This window comes from Diceros bicornis, chromosome 34 (assembly GCF_020826845.1).
Source record: "Diceros bicornis minor isolate mBicDic1 chromosome 34, mDicBic1.mat.cur, whole genome shotgun sequence".
Taxonomy (NCBI): Eukaryota; Metazoa; Chordata; class Mammalia; order Perissodactyla; family Rhinocerotidae; genus Diceros; species Diceros bicornis.
In genome coordinates, this window is record NC_080773.1 from 11,126,714 (window position 1) to 11,145,870 (window position 19,157).

The following is a 19,157-nucleotide window of genomic DNA, read 5'->3' on the forward strand; positions in this document are numbered from 1 at the left end:
AAAAACAGAAAATCTTAGCAAAGGCAGAGTATAAAGAACAAAATGAATATTTTGAATTGAAAAATACATTAACCAAAATAAAAGATTCAAAGGATGTGCTCAAGAGCAGAATAGAGAAGACAGAGGAAAGCATCAGTGAACTTGAAGATAGAACAAGAGAAATTACCCAATATGAACAACAGAGAGGAAAAATATCTGAGTTCTAGAAGGAAAGGAGAAAGAGTGTGAGGCTGAAAAGCATTTACATAAATAATGGCGGAAAATTCCCCAACTTTGACAATAAACATAAGCCCACAGATTCAGGAAGCTGAGCAAACTTCAAACAGATAAACCCAGAGAATTCATGCCAAGACATATCATAATCAGACTTCAGAAAACTAAAGACAAGAAAAAATCCTTGAAAGCAGCTAGAGAGAAATAACACATTACCTACAGAGGGCAATGATTCAAATGACAGAGATTTCTTATCAGAAAACATGAAGGCAAGAGGAAGTGGCACATTTTTCCAGTGGTGAAAGAACTGTCAACCAGAATTCTGTACCAGCAAAAAATATCCTTTAGGAATGAAGGTGAAGTGAGGATACACTCAGATGAAGGAAAACGAAGACAATTTGTTGTCAGATCTACTCTAAAAGAATGGCTAATGGAAGTTCTTTAAACAGAAGAGAAATGATCAAGTAAGGAAACATGGAGCATCAGGAATGAGGGGAAAACAACAGAAAGAGTGAAAATATGGGTACATTTAATGGACTTACTTTCTCCTGTTGAGTTTCCTAAATTATGCTAGATGGTTGAGGCAAAAATGACAACATTGTCTCATGTAGTTCTTAAGGTATATGGAGGAAATATTTAAGATAATTATACAATAAAGTTGGGAAATTAAAGGACCTCAGTTGAGATAAGGTTTTGAACTGGTTAAATGTTGACACAAGTAGACTGTGATAAGTTATGTATGTGTAATGCCATGCAACAACTAAAAGTCTATACAAAGAGATATACTCAAGAACTCCATAGATAAATCAAAGCAGAATTCTAAAAAATGCTCAAGTAACCCACAATAAGACATGAAAAGTGAAACAGAGGGAAAAAACCCCAGAAGGAACAAAACAACCAATAAAATGGCAGACAAATGTTCACAGCAGTTTTATTTGTAATAACTAAAAATTGGAAACAACCCAAATGTCTTTCAGTGGCTGAATGGTTAAAGAAGCCATGTTATAGCCATACCACGGGAAACTGCTCAGAACTTGCAAAAAAAGAAAACAAATTATTGTACCTGCAACAACTCACATTGATCTCAAGGGAATTATGTCGAATGAAAAAAGTCAATCTCAAAAGGTTATATAGAGTATGATTCCACTTATAGAACACTCCTGATATGACAAAATTATAGAGAATAGATTAGTGGTTGCCAGGGGTTATGAGTGCAGAGCAGGGGGAGGAAAGGAGGATGGGTGTGACTACAAAGGGTTAGAACCAAGGATCTTTGTGGTGTTGGAAGTTTTATATCTTGATTATGGTGGTAGTTACACTAATTTACATATAAAATTGTATAAAACCACACAGACATAAATACACAAGTGCACATACAACCAGTGAAATCTGATCACTGATAAGGTCTGTTGATTGTACCAGTGTCAAATTTGATATTGTACTATAGTTATGTAAGATGTACCATCAGGGGAAACTGGATGTAGGGTACATGAACTAAATAGTACTAGAGAGTATTATTTCTGCAACTTCCTATAAATCTATAATTTTTTCTAAATAAAAACATTTTTTGAAAGTCCCAGTAGAAAAAAATAGACAAAATATACGAATGGGCTATTTACAGAAAATGAAATTTGAGTACCACAAATATTTGAAATGCTTGAATATAAAACAGCTGTGGTACAGGAAGAAGTGAGCTTTCACATCCACTGGGCCCTTACCTGACACATATAAAATCACCCGCATCTGCATCCCCATTTAAGGATCCAGAAACCACAGAAAGTTTCGTTGAGATACATCTAAACTGCTTCTGCTCCGAAGCAGGTAACTATCCTTGGCTTGACATGTTAAAGCATTAATCACACTTTACAGTATGCATGAATGGTCTCCTCCCCCTCAATTTGAAACCAACCCAAATGCAGGTGATTTTTTTCCCACCAAATGGAGAATCAATTATCCCAATAACTGAGAATTTATTTTGTTTCTTCACTGCTTTCAACTAGGGGAGAACTTGTGTTTGAAATAAAAATTAAATTTTAAAAAATTGGCCTCAAACAAATGCTATATATACTGCTGATTTTTATTATCCTAACATTATAAGAGGGTAAGTAAAATATTATCTTAATTCAGGTTTGGTTTGTGTATTAGCAAAGAGAATTTTCTACAAGTATTAGTATCTGATTAAAAAGAAGAATACATTTTAAGATTGTTTCTATAGGTCCAGATTTCTTCCACCCATTTGATTCTTAATTTAGATAAATAGGAAAATAAAGAAAGGCAATAAAGAATATAAAAAAATCAACATAATTTTGACAAGATTTGTTACCACTGTCATATTTGTTTTTTCTTTTATTAAAGAAATATTACAGATAAATGTAACAAGTCCCTCCAAACCTTTCCCACTTCCTAAAAGGCAACCAATGTCATATACGGATCCATGATCAACACCCAGTAATTCTTTGCATTAATAATTCTTTGCATTATTAAATTTATAGAAATGTTATGTTTCATTGTACATTTTGCTTTTTTCTCTCAATATTATATATTGTGATCTATCCATGTAACTGTATGTCGAATTTGTATCTTCTCTCTAAATACTGTATTCTATCATAGAAATAATCACATCATATTGATCTATTTCTCTACTAATGGAAATTTGTTATATCCAATTTAAAGTAATACAAACCATGATGCAATGAACATAGTGAGAGATATATATCTCTGTGCACATATGTGGGTGCCTATGAAGCCAATATACCAAAATAGAATTGATTGTTCCATATTTACATTTTGTTTTCTTTTTTTTTGCTGAGGAAGAGTCGTCCTGAGCTCACATCTGTTGCCAATCTTCCTCTATTTCGTATGTGGGTCGCCGCCCCTGCATGGCCATGAGTGATGTAGGTCCGTGCCCAGGAACCGAACCCGGGCCACCGAAGTGGAGCACACCAAACTTAGCCACTACACCACCAGGGCTGGCCCCATACATTTATGTGTTTTTAAAGATATCTTGTTACTCTAAAGTAATAAATATATTCTATTTTATTTTCATCAGTTTTTGAATTTTGCTTTTTATATTCTGGTCTTCAATCTATTTGGATTTTATTTTTGTATATGGTGTAAAGTAGAACACTAACATTTTTGTTCAGATGAATCTTCCATTTATTGAATAGGCCATCCTTTCTCCAATGATCTCAATAGAACTACCATACACAAAATTCCTATATCTCCTTCCTCCAATCCTCAATTTGCTTCCACTGTTTTGATTTAGTTACTCATCAAGAACACACTGTTTAAATGACACCAGCTTTAAATAAAGTATGTGATGATATCTAGCAGACTGTCTTCTTTTTTCACATTTGTTTCAGCTATTTGTGGCTCTTTACATTCCTATATAAAATTTTGAATCAGTTTGTGAAATTCTTAAAATATAACTGGTGAAAACTCTGAGTGGAAGTACTTTAAAGATTTGTGAGAGAATTTGTTTTTTACCATGTCAAGTCTTTTCAGACAATGTACTTTTTCTCAATGTTTCAGGTGTTCTTTTGTGCCCTTCAAAATGTTTTATAATTTTATATATGTCTCATAATTCATTGTTGTGTTTATTCTTGGATATTTTATATCAACACATTTTCTTATTATTTCTCATATAAAAGGTTATTTTTATAGTTTCTATTTTTTCACAATCTCCTTATTCTTCCTTATACATTGGCTAGAAGCTCAAGTATCATGTTGATATGCTGATAGCAGATATCTTATTTCAGATTTTAATGAGAAAGCTGAATAAATATCATCAATAGATAAGATGTCTGCTGAAGGTTTTTGATGATCAGCTTTTTCATTATACAATTTGTCACCCTGATAAGAATTCTCATGTTTCACAATTGTGTGACTTCTTTAAAAGGCTTTCCCACATTCAGTTTTCTGCTCTAGAACTGGTTATGTAATGTGCAAGGAGGAGCTAATTCCTTCTGAAGGCTTTTCCATATCACAATATTCATAAGGTTTCTGTTTCTAATGAGTATGAATTCTCTGGTGTCTAACAAGGTGTGACTTTTGGCTGAAAGCCTTACCACACTCATTACAATGATAAGGCTTCTCACCTGTATGTTTTCTCATATGAAGTGTAAGAGATGAGATTTGAGAGAAGGCTTTTCCACATTTACTACAGTCAAACGGTTTCTCACCTGTATGACCTCGTATATGTATAGTAAGGGAGGAACTTTGGGAGAAGGCTTTTCCACATTTATTACATTCATAGGGTTTCTCACCTGTATGACCTCTCATGTGCACAATAAGGGAAGTTCTTTGAGAGAAAGCTTTTCCACATTCATTACATACATAGGGCTTCTCACCTGTATGACTTCGCATATGTAAATTAAGCAATGAGCACTGAGAGAAAGCTTTCCCACATTTATCACATTCATAAGGCTTTTCCCCTGTGTGACTTCTCAGATGAAGAGTAAGGGATGCAATCTGAGAAAAAGCTTTACCACATTCATTACAATCATAAGGTTTCTCTCCAGTGTGAACTTTCTGATGTGTAATAAAGTTTTGCTTTTGGCTGAAGGCTTTACCACATTCATTACATTCATAGGGTTTCTCTCCAGAATGAATTTTTTCATGAGCAATGAGGTTTGACTTCTGGCTAAAGGCTTTGCCACATTCCTTACATATATAGGGTTTTTCTCCAGTGTGAATTCTCTGGTGTCTAACGAGATTTGACATCTGAATGAATGCTTTCCCACATTCATTACATTCATAAGGTTTCTCTCTAGTATGAATCTTCTGGTGCGTGATGAAGTTTTTTTTGTGGCTGAAGGCTTTTCTACATTCCTTACATTCATAGGGTTTCTCACCAGTATGACTTCTCATATGTACAGTAAGGGCTGAGCTTTGAGAAAAGGATTTTCCACATTCATTACATTCATAGGGTTTCTCACCTGTATGAATTCTCACATGTATAATAAGCATGGAAAACTGAGAGAAGGCTTTTCCACATTTATCACATTTATAAGGTTTTTCTCCCGTATGACTTCTCATATGAAGAGCAAGGGATGCAATTCGAGGGAAGGCTTTACCACATTCATTACATGCATAAGGTTTTTCCCCAGTATGAACTTTCTGATGGGCAATGAGGCTTTGCTTCTGGCTGAATGCTTTTCCACACTCATTACATTCATAAGGTTTCTCACCAGTATGAATTTTTTCATGATCAATGAGATTTGATTTCTGGCTGAAGGATTTCCCACATTCCTTACATGCATAGGGTTTCTCTCCAGTATGAATTCTTTGATGTCTAATGAGATTCGACATTTTAATGAAAGCTTTCCCACATTCATTACATTCATAAGACTGCTCCCTACTGTGAATTTTATGATGTTTAACAAGTTTTTCCTTGTGGCTGAAGGCTTTTCTACATTTTTTACATTCATAGGGTTTCTCTCCAGTATGAATTCTCAGGTGTCTGATGAGATCCAAGGTTTGACTGAATCCTTTTCCACAATGATTACACTTAAAGGGGGTTCCTACAAGATGGGATGAGCTATTGCCAAATGATTTCATAGATTCATTATATTCACAATGTTCCTTTCTTATAAGGATTCTCTCATTATTATGACAGTCAAAATTATCTTCTAAACACTTTCCAAATAAGTCATAGCCATAGAGATTGTGACTGGAAGGAAAAAAGTCTGAGTTTGGAGGAAAAGCAGTTGCAAATTTCTTATGATATTCATTGACTTTTTCTTCAGTCAGTGTTTTTGTGAATTTATCTTCACGTTGTGTGACAAGTCTGTCCTGGACTTTCTGATGCTCATCAATTCCCCATATTTCTCCTAAAACAGATTACAAATAAATATCACTTGTAAATTTTTCCAATATTAAAATACGAAGAAAATTTCAAAAAATATGCTATCACGGGATTGATTCTTGGCTTAATGCCTAGCTTCCCATTAGTAAGCAAATTCCAGCTGCACATATCTCCTATTTCCTAAGCTTTAGGAAATTCCAGGAAAGTAACTATGAAGAGAGGCAGATATTTATGAATACAAATAGCTTTGATTGCTTTTAAATGGGATCTGAAAGAAAACAGATAAATTTCTGGGTAAAAGGGAGAATGCAGAATGTACAAATAAAGTAAGAAAAAAGAAAAAACACAAACAGGAAGTTAAAAACATAAAACTATTTTGTAAGACTCTATTGAAACACACTTTATAAACTATTTGACACAAATAATTTTCTGGAAAATGTAAATTACCAAAACTGATTATAAGATGTAGAAAACCTATAGAGACCAATTTCCACAAAATAAACAGAAAAATATGAAAAGCAATCCCCTGAAAACAAAACAAATAGAAAAGGCCCAGAGAGATTCACATGGGAATTTTAACAAATATATAAGGGACAGCTCTCATGCTATATAAAATGGTACCAAGGAAAAAAAGAGGAGAATTCCCTATTTTTGGGGGTGAAACAAACATAACATTACTATCAAAACCTGACAAAGATGACAACTAAAAAAGCAAACTATACACCAAATTTACTTATGAATATCAATATAAAAATTCCACATAAAATATCAAAATGACCCAGGAATGTAGGTATTTTTTTTCCAGGAATCTAAGTAGGTTTTTTTCTGGGAATGTAAGTATGTTTCAATATTAGAAAAACCTATTACTTTAATATAATAGGTCAAAAGTGAAAACTCAAGTAATCATTTCCAAAGATATTAAAAAGATGATAAAACTCAACATCTATTTTCCATTAAAAACCCTTTATAAAATGAGAATAGACAGACACTTATTTAACTTGAGAAAAGTACAGTACAACTTAAACACCAGCACCATACTTAATGGGAAAAATCCCAAAGCACTCACATTAAAGTCAGGAATAAAAAGAAGATGAGTACTATCACCACTATTATTACAGTATTGGATAGTGCATTAAGTAAGAGAAAGAAATCAGAGGTATAAGATCTTGGAAAGGAAAGGTAAAATTAACATTATTTCTCAGCAATAAAACTATTTAAATCAAGTCACCTGAAAAATTATTATAAAAAGAAATTCATTAAATTCACTATATATAGTAAATTAATATTCAGTTTAAAAAACCTTCATATATACAAACAACTATTTAGAAAATATAACAGAAGACTACACTTAAAATGGCAACAAAAAACATGAAAAATCTGGGAATAAATTTAATAAGAAATGCCCAAAAATTATAAGAAAACTTTAAAATGCACATACAGATATGAACAAAGGGAAAGGTGTTATGGGTTGAATTGTGTGCCCTCTCAAAAAGATATGTTGAAGTCCTAACCCCAAGTACCTGAGAATGTGAAGTTATTTGGAAATAGGGTCATTGAAGATGTAATTAGTTAAGATGAGGTAATATTGGAGTAGGGTAAGCCTCTAATCTAATATGACTGGTGCTCTCATAAAAAGAATGTGACATGGAGGCATTCCACTGGAGTTATGCTGCCACAAGCCAAGGAATGTCTGGGGCTACCAGAGGCTGAAAGAGGCAAGGAAGGGTCCTTCTCCTACGGGTTTCAGAGGGAGCATGGCCTGTCAACACCTTGATTTAGTATTTCTAGCCTCCAGAACTGTGAGAATAAATTTCTGTTATTCTAAGCCACCCAGTTTGTGGTACTTTGTTACGGCAGCCCTAGGAAATTAAGAGAAAAGCATATCACGTTCTTGGAAAAGAACATTCAACAGCAAAGATGACAATTATTCACAACTAAACCTATCAACTTCAAGTGGTTTCAATAAAAATGTCTGAAAATACGAGTAGTAATAACTCAACGGAAAATGATGCTACGGGTTGCCACCATAAAAAGGAAATGGGTAAGAGAAGAAGAATTACTTTTCCATACATATCCTTTTGTACCTTAAAAAATTTGTACTACAAGCATGTTGGGCTGGCCCCAGGGCCTAGTGGTTAAGTTTGGCACGCTCTGCTTTGGCAGCCCCGGTTCGGTTCCCAGGCATGGACCTACACCACTCACTGGCAACCATGCTGTGGTAGCGACCCACATACAAAAAAGAAGAAGATTGGCACAGATGTTAGTTCAGCGACAATCTTCCTCAAGCAAAAAGACGACGATTGGCAACAGATGTTAGCTCAGGGTGAATATTCCTCAGCAAAAAAAAAAAAAACAATTTGTACTACAAGCATGCATTAAGTATTTTAAAAAGTAAATAAATAAAATTTTTCTGAATACTAAAGTAATTAATAAAATGAGAACAAACAATGGGAAGGAAAAATTGCATGAAACAGTTGGAACATAAAACTGGAAGAGCCTACATAGCATGACTGGAGAGGGAGTAAGTATAGTGAGCAGAGGGGAAAACACAGAGTGAGAAACTGAGCTCAGATATGGTATAATAAATACAGGAATTTATCTCTGAGCCTACCCAAACCACACTAATATGAGATAAAGAAATAAAAAGGTATAAACTAACGAAGACAAAGACCACGCCTCTAGGGCCGGCCCTGTGGCTTAGCGGTTAAGTGCGCGCGCTCCGCTGCTGGCGGCCGGGGATTCAGATCCCGGGCACGCACTGATGCACCGCTTCTCCAGCCATGCTGAAGCCGCGTCCCACATACAGCAACTAGAAGGATGTGCAGCTATGACATACAACTATCCGCTGGGGCTTTGGAGGGAAAAAAAAAAAAAAAGACCATGCCTCTACTCTAAAGAAGATGGGAGGTTACTCTCTTAAGAATGGAAGTGGAAAGGCTCTAGAACCAGAGACACCAGGCAGAAGAATAAAGAGAAAGGAACTGGCTCAAGCACAGAGAAAGGAAGCAAAAGTCTACATGCCGAAAGGTGAGACAGTCAGTCCCCTGCTGCTGCTTAGATCCAAAATGGGAAAATGGAGATTTTTCTCCCTCTCTGCCAGACTGCGAATAAAGTAAGAGAAAAAGTCCTGTGAAGCTGTAAAGCAGGTAAAGTTAGAGACATGGTTGCAGATTATAAATATAGCAAAGAAGGCAGAATACTAAGCTTTTGGGTCACCTCAATTCAGGGAAAAGCAAAAGATGTTGCGGGAGAAGGTAAGATTAGGTCGTCAAGGCACTATTCAAGCAAAAGTGAAAAAGAATTCCAAGGGGAAGATGAAAATATCAAATGTGACAGAAAGGACCCCATGTTTTAAGATGGTGGAATGAAAAAGTACTGATCTCTCTTCCTTTCTACAAACAAGGAGAATGAAAAGTCATTGATTCTTCAATGATCCTGGGGAGTGGCTGTAACCCCAATTGTAATACATGAGTTAGTGTTGACACAGTGAAGCCTGGAACAAGGGGAGAAGGATTCTAAAAGACAGCTGTTCATGCTGATCTTGGGCAGAGCAAGTAGCTGACAGTGTCAAAAGGATGTCACACCTTGAAGGGCAGAATTAATTACCCCATGATTACAACATTGAAATTTGGGAGTGTAGACTGGTTACAGGAAACTCGATATCACAAGGTATGTCAGGGAAGCTAGGACTAAACAAGGAACCATTCTGACATACTATTTTTCCGGGAAGAAGTCTGTTGGGGTGAGAGTGTAAGATCCCGTTATGAGAAGACTTGCAGCTGCAGTTCCTTTTTGGATGAAAAGAAATAAAGCCTAAACATACTTATACACACACAAACATGTAGAATAAAGGGCTTCAATGTGAAGCACAGATGCATTCACATAAATCAAGGGTTGGCAAATTTTTTCTTAAAGGGTCACATAGTAAATATTTTAGGCCTTGTAGGTCATATAGTCTTTGACATAACTATTCAACTTTGCCGTTGTAATGTGAAAACAGTCATAGACAAGATGTAAATGATTGGGTGTGGCTGTGTTCCAATAAAACTTTATTTACAAACAAGTGGCTGGCCTACAGGCCACAGTTCTCCGATCCCTGCTCTACATCAGAGCACTCATTTTCCTTCCCCAACATTATCCTTCTTTAAAGCAGGTCAAGGAAGAACTATACTCACTCAAAAATGGAAAGGTGCTGGAATCAGATCTATAAAAAGTCTTATAAGAAAAAAAGAAAAGAAACATGACATTAAAAAAGCAGGCAAAATATACAAGCTAAAACAATTATGGCACATAGTAAATAAAAATCTTGACTAGATGTATTGACATGAATAAAAACTTAATGAAAATAGTATCTATAAAGGGCTCAAAATATAAGTAAAAATACATGAGGAAGAAACAATGAGAAAACAAAAAAGGATAAAAAAATAAACTGGCAGAACCAAGGAAAGAAATGGAAGAGAAAAATAAAACCAACTGAAACGCAAGAGACCATGCAAGTGGGGAAAAGGAAAGAGAGAGACTAGATAGGACTATTACTACTGAGATTATGGTAGGGTAACCTCACATTGCCAAACAATAAGATAATGCATAAAACAGAAATTATGATGCATCACTGGGCTTATAAGAAGTAGCATAAATCTTCAAGAACACTTCAATACTCTACACCAACCACACCTGAGCACCATACACAAAAAAATGAACAAAACAAAAATAAACAACTGTTAGACAAAACCAGGTCTGAGAGAGGGAATTAGAAAGCAAGCTGGAGGATGGGTCTGACCCAGGTACCTATGCAAACAAAAGCCCTATTAACTGAAGTATAAGCCTCAGGCCAGCAATTAGGAAGAGAAGCTCAACTGAAGTTCCTACAAAAAGCCAGGACCTTCAAAAAATGTTCAACTGGTCCTCAACTGGTCATGCCTGTGGCACCCACCAGAAGCACATGCAGATCATCTTTGGAAGACAGGAACTCCAATTTAGGATAATAAAATTATCACAAATTATGATTTTAAAAATTTGAATTCACAATCAGCAATCATCAAGCATGTGAAGAAGCAAGTACAATAAGTGAGTCAACAGAAACAAGATATTTAAACCTGAGGGCTTAAAATACTGTAATTGTCAGGTACAAAATACAAAAGAGCTATGTAGAGTATTTTTAAAGAAGCAAAGGATAAAAACACAAAGCTCAACAAGCCACAGAAATTATTATGAAGGACAAGAAAGACATGGAAAAAAAAAAAAAGAGAGAGAAATTTCTAAAAATACTACTACTGAAAATTTTTTTAAAAGTGGATGAGTTAAAAAGATGAATAAATACAGTTGAGAGTTAGTAAACTGGAAGATATATCTGAAATAATTACTGAGAAGGCAACACAGAGAGACAGGGAAGTAGAAAATAGCAAAGGAAATGAAAAAAAATATGGAAGAAAAAATAAGAAGGTCTAGTATCTATGTAATAGGAGCCCCAGAAGTGGAGGGTAGAGAGAATGAAGCAGAGCCAGTATGTGATAATGCTGGCTGAGAAATCTGCAGAATTAATGAAAGACGTAAATACATAATTTTATAACAACAGATATGAAAATACAGATGAAACAAATTGTTAAATATAACAGATGACCCTGGAACATCAATATATGGTAAACTTTTACAATATGGAGGAAATTTAAATATTTGTAGAAATTACATTGTTCAACTCTGTGAAAATTAATTTGAAAACCAGGATTAAAACGGATAATTTTCTGGAAAAACATAACCTATTATCAAAAACTAATGCCAGGGTCGGCCCGGTGGCGCAAGCGGTTAAGTGCGTGTGCTCCGCTGCGGCGGCCTGGGTTCGCCGGTTTGGATCCCCAGCACACACTGATGCACTGCTTGTCAAGCCATGTTGTGGTGGCATCCCATATAAAGCAGAGGAAGATGGGCATTGATGTTAGTCCAGGGCCAGTCTTCCCCAGCAAAAAGAGGAGGATTGGCAGATGTTAGCTCAGGACCAATCTTCCTCAAAAAAAAAAAACTAATGCCAAAAGAGATAAAAACATCTATATAGAACAGTTATAAAAGGAATACTGAAGAAAAGCTGTCAAAGAATCTTCCCTCAATAATCCACAAGTTTCAAATAGTGAAACAGGGAAGATAAACCAAAATTTTAAGGGAGTTATACATCAATGCTATTCCAAGTGTTCCAGAACATGAAAGAAAGCTTCCAAATTCTATTTGTGAAACCAGCATAATGTTGACTTCAAAGCCTGAAAAAGTTGGAACAATTATTTAAATTCATAGCAAAAATGTGAAGATGAGTCATTATTAAGAAATATGTAAACATAATTCATGCATATACATAAGAGGAAATAAATCATATGATAATCTCTTGTAAGAAAAGATTATTATTTTAACTACATGAATATTAAAAAAAACTTAAGGTGGGTAAAAGTACTTCAAAGAGGAATGACCAATTGTGAAAAAATATTGGAAAAACATATGACAAATAAAGGGCTAATCACATGAATATGTTAAGAGTTCATACAAATTAAGAACTCAGAAAAAAAGGGGAAAAGACACAAACTGTTTATAAAGAAAGAAATATAGATTTTAAACATATGAAAAGATGCTTGCCTTCACTCAATAAAGGAAGTGCAAATTCAAACTACAAGAAGTTATTTTTCACCTATCAAATTGGTAAAGATTTAAAAAATGCTAATAGACTATGTTGGCAGAAATTGTTGGTACAAATATAAATTCTTAAAAATTCCTTGGAAGGCAAAAAAAGACTTGGCAATATCTATCAAATCAGAAATACATGTATGTATATGTATGCATATATACTGTATATGTGTGTATGTATGTGTGTGTGTGTATATACACACATACATACACACATATACACAAAAACGCGTGCATATATACATGACAAATGTAGCACAAAATGGGAGCTAAGAGAAAAGTAGCACTGCGTTTAAAACTTTTATTGAAGTAAAAAGGTTTTGGCCATTACTGAAGTATCAGAGCAAAATCTAAAAATACAGTGGGAAGTTTGACTATGGGTACAAAATATGATGCTAAGGCATCTACAATGGAAGGAAGAAAAGAAACTATAAAATAAAAGACTATAAATGTCAACAGGTTTACTTGAACAACTACAATTCCGTGAATATCTGAATGCAAAAAAAAAAAGAATCCTATGTAAAAAGGTGGGCAGAGACACTGAAGATGCTAAAAACAGAATGATTATCAAAGTAAAGCTGCAAATGAATTAGGAAATGTTGATATCTAGCACATCGGTAAAAAGTCCAACTGGCCATTTAAGTTCTGCAGAAACAAGTTCTGAGAAAAAAAGTTAAGAATGTCACCTACAAATCACATTGTAGGTTTATAAAAATATCACACCAATTGTCACTACAAAAGTCTACAGTCTTTAGGAAAATATCTTTGAAGGACATTTCAAAGGGATCAATTACTCATGGATTAACCATTAAAGGGTCCTGGCCCCTCCTCACCTGTCTGGTTCCCTCCCACTAACCTGGACAGTGTCTCCTTAACACGTCTTCCTCCACCCATGGTTCTTCTTCTTGCTCCAACTTGAAAATCACATCAGGTTTGGTGAATGGACAGCCTGTCAAAGAGAAGTGACATAAGATTTGGGCATAAATACTAGAACAAAGAATCATTCAAGGATTGAGGCTGGCCCAGGGAAACCACGCTTTCTGAAGGATAAGAAAAGTGTGGTTTTGGGGGATGCTGCCCCCTGAAACATAAGAGAGGACCTTTTGTTTTGAAAGCTGCAGCTTGCACATTAATTTGAGCAAAGGCATCTAAAGGCCAAATTCACTCTACACTTAAAGGTTCCACACGCTTCATAAAACTGGGGAAAAAAAGGTACTTTCGTCCCAAAGTTTGAGTTACACAGGAAACTACCCTTACCCACTGTGATTAAGTTGTTATAGTTTTCTAGCATCACATTCCGGTACAGGTTCCTCTGAGCAGGATCCAACTGCTGCCATTCTTCCTGGGTGAAGTCAATAGCCACATCTTTGAATGTCACTGTTTCCTGTAACAACATACTCCTACTCAATCTGAAGTCATCCATGTTAGATGATATGGACAAAGCATATTGAACTGTATTCTTATGGTACACAAAGGTAAGAGATTATAAAAAAATTTACCTGGTTTTGTTATTTTCTAAAAGAAAAAACATCATATTAGCAACATCCTGTCAGTTTATGTTCATTCATTAAACTAGCAAGCACATATCTTTAATAACGACCATAGGTTAAAGAGATCTTGGGCACCAATTTATACCGAGTGTGGAAATGGGCAAATATAAAACTTTACTCAAGTTAACTGGTTTGAGAACTCACTAGATGCCTGTGATTCACTGATGCAGGAAAAAATGAAAACAGGATTTGGATGGAAGCAGGGAGAAAATGATATGCAAAATTTGAAGTATAGCAGGATATCCAACTGGAGATATACGTTGATTTAGCTGTTCTGGACATACTGTTCATTAGATTAGGAGAAATCTGGAATGAAATGAGGATTTATTGTTCATAAGCCTATATAACAGGTGTCTGCAGATATGAAAATGCGAAAATGCTCAGAGTTCACATATCTTGAAAGAAAAGGGTTACAGACAGAATCATACAAATACCAACAGACAAAGAAAAAAGATTCACTAAAGTTTTTCTAATGGTCTGAACTAGAATTATAACCAGAGCCATGAGAAAACAGTATCAACAAAGCTTTAGAATAAGTTTCAGAAATGAGATGCTGGTGACAAATTTCTTGAAAGCAATGTGATTTGAATAGTGAAATATAATGCACTTTTCCTAGTTAAAAACTGAAATGCCCAAAAGAATAGAAACATAAGAAAAAAAAATCAACAATACTAGAACAAAGGGAGCTGTCTATATTTCCTAGCCTTTGAGGAATTTCTACAAGCGATGGAGTGAGATAAAAAGAAATCACCAGGAGTTAATTCACAATCAATGTTTCTAAGAATTTATTTCCAGGTCCTAAAAGGACCCTATCAACATTAACATTCACTAACACTAAGGGTTCAGAGTAGGCTGTGAGACTGATGGGAAATACTGTTTTGGAATCCTTTTCTGCTGAAGATCAAGGTCTTTGAAATAAACAGGTTTAAGAAAACAAAGGTGATTATGGCTGAATAAGACATCCCTCATTTGTGTCCCCCTGTCAACCACAATTTGGCATCCATCCATGGACAAAAGTGCCTTCGTAGGAGCTGTGGGATCCAGCAGCATACGCCAAGGGGCTCAGGAGGAGTCTCACCCACCCAGGCATTGGGTAATAGGCATACAGACCTCAGTCCTGGCTGTGGACCCTGCAGCAGCCCATGAACTGACTCTACCCCTCCTGGCCATGGTCCAGGAGCCCCTGGAAAAAACTATCTTAGACAACCACCCATGGATGACAGCCTTTGTGGAAGTCCACGTCTCCAGCAGAGAAGTTCCAGCACACTGTTGAAACTAAAAATACGAGCTTGGACTCATCAGAGAGGGTAAGAGGAACAGTTTGACTTTACTCACATCACCTCTCCCCCAAGGCAGCACAGCTTAGGGCCATTAGAGATCTTCTTGGCTCATGATCTCATCCACAGAGAAAAATTACAGTCTATGAGTGAGCACCTGGCTTCCTAGCTGGTGCCAGAGAGGCACATTTCTCTCTCACTCCATCCAGAGTACAGAATTCTGAGCTGCATGACTGGGGGGCGGGAAGACTCAGAGAGAGTGGCAGATAGGACTTGCATAGAGCATTAAAGGGATGCAGATCCTACTAATTGCAGTGTGGACTCCATCAAGAAACCTGCCCATGAGCTGCTGGGTATGCTTTGCCTGTAGATGCCCCTCAACTGTCCCACAGGCACCCCCAGAGCTCTGCAGGCTTCACACACACACATGCCTACCCCATAGCTGGCTCCCTGTGAGCACTCCTGATGGTGGTGGTGAGAGTGAGCTTTGGCAGATGACTAATGAACATGCTCAGAGTGCCAGCCTGAATTTGCAGGCCAAGTAAAGACCACAAACGTGAGCTCTAGCACCACCTTTGGGGAAACAAAAGGGAGGCTGTCAGCAAGCACCCTGCCTTGAAAAAGGGAAGGCATAAAAGCTTAAAAATTCTGCTATAAGAGGGAGCAAGAAGAGTGTAGTGGGTGTATCCACTGAAGCTCTGAGAAGGCCTCAGAATCCCTAGCAGGGCTGATAGAAGTTATTTCTCTCCTGAAAGTTGCTAATAAAGACTGGAGGAAGTGACTGCCATTTCAAATGCAAAGACAGCAATGCAAAACTTCAAGAAACATGAAAAATCAAGGAAATATGATACTACAAAAGGATGACAATAATCTTCCAGTAACTGATCCCAAAGACATGGAGATCTGTGATTTACCCAGTAAAGAATTCAAAATAGCTGTTTTAAGGAAACTCAAAGAGCTATAAGAAAAAAACAGAAACAAAATTCAATAATATCAGAAAAACACTACACGTACCAAACAAGAAGCTTAACAAAGAGAAATTAACCAAAGAACCAAACAGAAATTCTGGAGCTGACAAATACAATGAATGAAATGAAAAATGCAATAGAGAGCATCAACATCAGAATGGATCAAATAGAAGAAGGAATCTGTGAGTCAGAAGACAGGAACTGTGAATTATCCAGTCAGAGGAGAAAAAATAATTAAAAGAGTGAAGAACGCCTATGTGAATTACAGGACACCACCAAACAAAATATATTCACCTTATAGGAATCTCAGAATGAGAAGAGAGAGAAAAGGGGCAAAAAGCTTATTTAAAGAAATAATGCCTGAGAACTCCCCAAATATGGGGAGAGATTTTGATATACACGTTCATCAAGCTCATAAGTCACCAAAAAAACTCAATTTAAAGAAATCCTCTCCAAGACACATTAAAATAAAACAGTCAAAAACCAAAGACAAAAGAGAGAATCTTTAAAGCAACAAGAGAAAAGAAGCTTGTAACTTACAGAGAATCCCCATTAGGCTAACAGATTTTTTAGCAGAAACTTTATAGGCCACGAGAGAGTGGGATGATATATTCAAAGCACTGAAAGAAAAAAACCCCTGCAAATTAAGAATATACTATCCACCAAAGTTGTCCCTCAGAAAGGAAGGAGAGAGAAGACTTTCCCAACAAATGAAAGCTGAGGGAGTTCATCACATTAGACCTACTTTACAAGAAATGCTGAAAGGAATTCTTGAAGCTGAAATGAAAGGACACTAATTAGTAACAAGAAAACATAAAAATATACAACACACAGGTAAAGGAAAGTGTATAGTCAAATTCAGAAAACTCTAAAATGTAATATGGTGCTGTGTTAACCACTTAATTCTAGTATAAAAGTTAAAGGACAGGAGTATTAAAAATAACTATAGTTACAATAATTTGTTAACAAATATATAATTTTAAAAAAGGTAAACTGTGACATCAAAAACATAAAAGAAGGGAGTAAAATGGTAGAGTTTTTGTATGTGATCAAAGTTGTTAAGGTACCAGCATAAAGTAGAATGTTCTACCTATGAAATACTTTATGTAAGCCTCATGGTAACCACAAAGCAAAACCTACAGTAGATACACAAAAGAAAAAGAGAAGGGAATCAGAGCGTACCACCACATAAAGAATCAATTTGCAAAAGAAGGCAGCAAGAGAGGAAGAAAGGAACAAGGGAACTAAAAAATAGCCAGAAAACAATGAATAAGATAAGTAAGTCTTTACCTATTAATAATTACTCCAAATGCAAATAGATTGAATTCTCCAATCAAAAGTCATAGAGTAGCTGGATGGATTAAACAACAAGACCAAACAATATGCTGTATACCAGAGACTCACTTCAGCTTTAAGGACATATATATAGGCTCAAAGCAAAGGGATGGTAAAAGATACTCCATGCAACTAGCAGAAAGAGAAGTCAAGAATACAATCCCATTTACAATCACGACAAAAAGAATAAAGTATCTAGGAATATATTTAACCAAGGAGGTGAAAGATCTATACACTGAAAACTATAAGACATTATTGAAAGAAATGGAAGATGACAAAAATAAATGGAAAGACATTCTGTGCTCACAGATTGGAAGAATAAACGAAGTTAAAATGTCCATATTACCCAAAGCAATCTACAGATTCAATGCAATCCCAATCAAAAACCCAATGACATTCTTCACAGAAATAGAACAGGAATACTAAAATTTATAAAGAACAACAAAAGACCCCAAATAGCCAAAGCAATCCTAAGAAAAAAGAACAAAGCTAGAGGCATCACAATCCCTGACTTTAAAATACACTATGGGGGCCGGTCCCGTGGCTTAGCAGTTATGTGCACGCGCTCCGCTGCTGGCGGCCTGGGTTCGGATCCTGGGCGCGCACTGACGCACCGCTTGTCAGGCCACGCTGAGGCGGCATCCCACATACAGCAACTAAAAGGATGTGCAACTATGACATACAATTATCTACTGGGGACTTGGGGAGAAAAAGGGAAAAAAAGGGGAGGATTGGCAATAGATGTTAGCTCAGGGCCAGTCTTCCTCAGCAAAAAGAGGAAGACTGGCATGGATGTTAGCTCAGGGCTAATCTTCGTTGCAAAAAAAAAAAAAAAAAAAACGGGCAGAGGATATGAGCAGACATTATTCCAAAGAAGATATACAGATGGCCAACAGATACATGAAAAGATGTTCAACATCACTAATCATTAGGGAAATGCAAGTCAAAACTACAATGAGATATCACCTTACATCCATCAGAATGGCTATAATTAACAAAAGAAATAATAATAAATGTTGGAGAGGATGTGGAGAAAAGAGAACCCTCATACACTGCTGGTGGGAATGCAAACTGGTGCAGCCACCAGGAAAACAGTATGGAGATTTCTCAAAAAGTTAAAAATAGAAATACCATATGATCCAGGTATCCCACTACTGGGTATTTATCCAAAGAACGTAAAATCAACAATATAAAGAGATTTGTGCACCCCTATGTTTGCTGCAGCATTATTCACAATAGCCAAGATGTGGAAGCAATCCAAGTGCCCATAAACTGATGAATGGATAAAGAAGATGTGGTATATATACCCAACGGAATACTACCCAGCCATAAAAAAAAGACAAAA

At 36.1% G+C, this 19,157-nt stretch overlaps 1 protein-coding gene across 1 annotated transcript in view; it reads right to left on the bottom strand.

The window, feature by feature from the left end:
• Window positions 1-1,128: 1,128 nt before the first annotated feature.
• LOC131396782 (zinc finger protein 569) overlaps window positions 1,129-19,157 on the bottom strand; it is a 48,974-nt gene continuing 30,945 nt past the window's right edge. The window contains exons 4-6 of the mRNA XM_058529178.1: window positions 13,940-14,066; window positions 13,539-13,631; window positions 1,129-6,044 (exon numbers count right to left, since the gene is read on the bottom strand). Of these exons, the coding sequence (XP_058385161.1) occupies window positions 4,222-6,044; window positions 13,539-13,631; window positions 13,940-14,066 (2,043 nt within the window). The 3' untranslated portion in view covers window positions 1,129-4,221. The remainder of the gene's footprint in view (window positions 6,045-13,538; window positions 13,632-13,939; window positions 14,067-19,157) is intronic.